Source organism: Cynoglossus semilaevis, chromosome 15 (assembly GCF_000523025.1).
Source record: "Cynoglossus semilaevis isolate Cse_v1.0 chromosome 15, Cse_v1.0, whole genome shotgun sequence".
NCBI lineage: Eukaryota > Metazoa > Chordata > Actinopteri > Pleuronectiformes > Cynoglossidae > Cynoglossus > Cynoglossus semilaevis.
The window spans coordinates 19,788,937-19,790,212 of NC_024321.1; the positions used below are offsets into that span (position 1 = coordinate 19,788,937).

Here is a 1,276-nt window from a genome sequence, read left to right on the forward strand (position 1 = left end):
CATTTTTTGGCCTTTATTTCAGCAAACGGCGTTTATTACACAGCAGCTGAGCTACAGCAGCAGTAGCTGTGGCCGGAGTCCGCCTCTCCGTGTGTCTCCGCCGGGGAACGTCCACCGACACCACCGACACCACCACCCCGGGCCCGCTGCATCTCTTCCTCTGCCACAGCCCGGTGGTCAGCGGAGTCATGGCGGAGAGCGGCTCGGTCACGGAGTTCTCCGGCTCTCTGCCGAACTCCAGCCTACCACCTCCGAGGACACGGATCTTCAAGATCATAGTCATCGGAGACTCGGGGGTCGGGAAGACGTGTCTCACCTACCGCTTCTGCGCCGGCAAGTTCCCCGAGAAAACCGAGGCCACAATCGGCGTAGACTTCAGGGAGAGGCTGGTGGACATAGATGGAGAGAATATCAAGGTGCGTGTGTCAACCAGAGGTACGCGGACCTTTAGTGGTAGGCCACGGTAGTTTCTTTTTTAATTTAGCTTTCCCTTTACCAGGTAGGTGTGTGGGGGAGGGGCTGTCAGTGACTCTGGTCTGTGGTCTAAGACACACTTGTCCATAATCCTAAAGCGTTTGTGTCCTCTGGTCCCAGATTCAGCTGTGGGACACTGCGGGACAGAAGTCCATGGTTCAGCACTACTACCGTAACGTGCACGCCGTCGTCTTCGTCTACGATGTCACCAACGCCGCCAGCTTCCACAGTCTCCCTGCTTGGATCGAGGAGTGCAGGCAGCACGCTCTGGGTACGGAGGTGCCGAGGATCTTGGTTGGAAACAAGTGCGATCTCCAAGACTCCGTCCAGGTGGGCACAGACGTGGCTCAGCAGTTCGCGGACACCCACTCCATGCCCCTGTTTGAGACCTCTGCCAAAAACCCAAACAGCCAAGGAGACGCGAGCAGCGGAAACAGTGACCACGTAGAAGCCATTTTTATGACGGTGGCCCACAAGCTGAAGTCTCAGAAGCCTCTGGTGCTGAGCCAGCCACCGGGGGCACCCATCAGTCTGAGCAGGGCCGCCAATGACGGCGGCGGTGCGGCCCGGGGCTGGGGCTGCAGCAGCTGCTGAGGAGAGAACAGGGAGGGACGGAAGGAACCACGGATTGGATGAAGGGAACGGTTCCTCCTCCTCAACTGTAGGGGGCCTCGGAGAGTTGTTTCAAATGGAACCCTCCTCCTCCTCAGATAAGAAGAACTTCAGCGGCCGCTCTTCTCACGTTTCCCCTTTTTACTGCATGTGAACGTCATCAAAATGCGAGAACGCGGCGGCGGTGGTT

At 58.0% G+C, this 1,276-nt stretch overlaps 1 protein-coding gene across 1 annotated transcript; it reads left to right on the forward strand.

The window, feature by feature from the left end:
• Positions 1-6: 6 nt before the first annotated feature.
• On the forward strand, positions 7-1,247 carry rab33ba (RAB33B, member RAS oncogene family a). Its single transcript, XM_008327715.3, has 2 exons — positions 7-416; positions 595-1,247. Exons 1-2 carry the CDS (start codon positions 189-191, stop codon positions 1,066-1,068), a joined length of 702 nt encoding a protein of 233 aa, XP_008325937.1. The 5' UTR covers positions 7-188; the 3' UTR covers positions 1,069-1,247.
• The last annotated feature ends 29 nt before the right edge of the window (positions 1,248-1,276 follow it).

Bases quoted from the DNA above. Each gene is read 5' to 3' on its own strand.
- rab33ba (XM_008327715.3), top strand. From the start codon at position 189: ATGGCGGAGAGCGGCTCGGTCACGGAGTTCTCCGGCTCTCTGCCGAAC. The intron at 417-594 runs GTGCGTGTGTCA...CTCTGGTCCCAG, and splicing joins TAGATGGAGAGAATATCAAG to ATTCAGCTGTGGGACACTGC.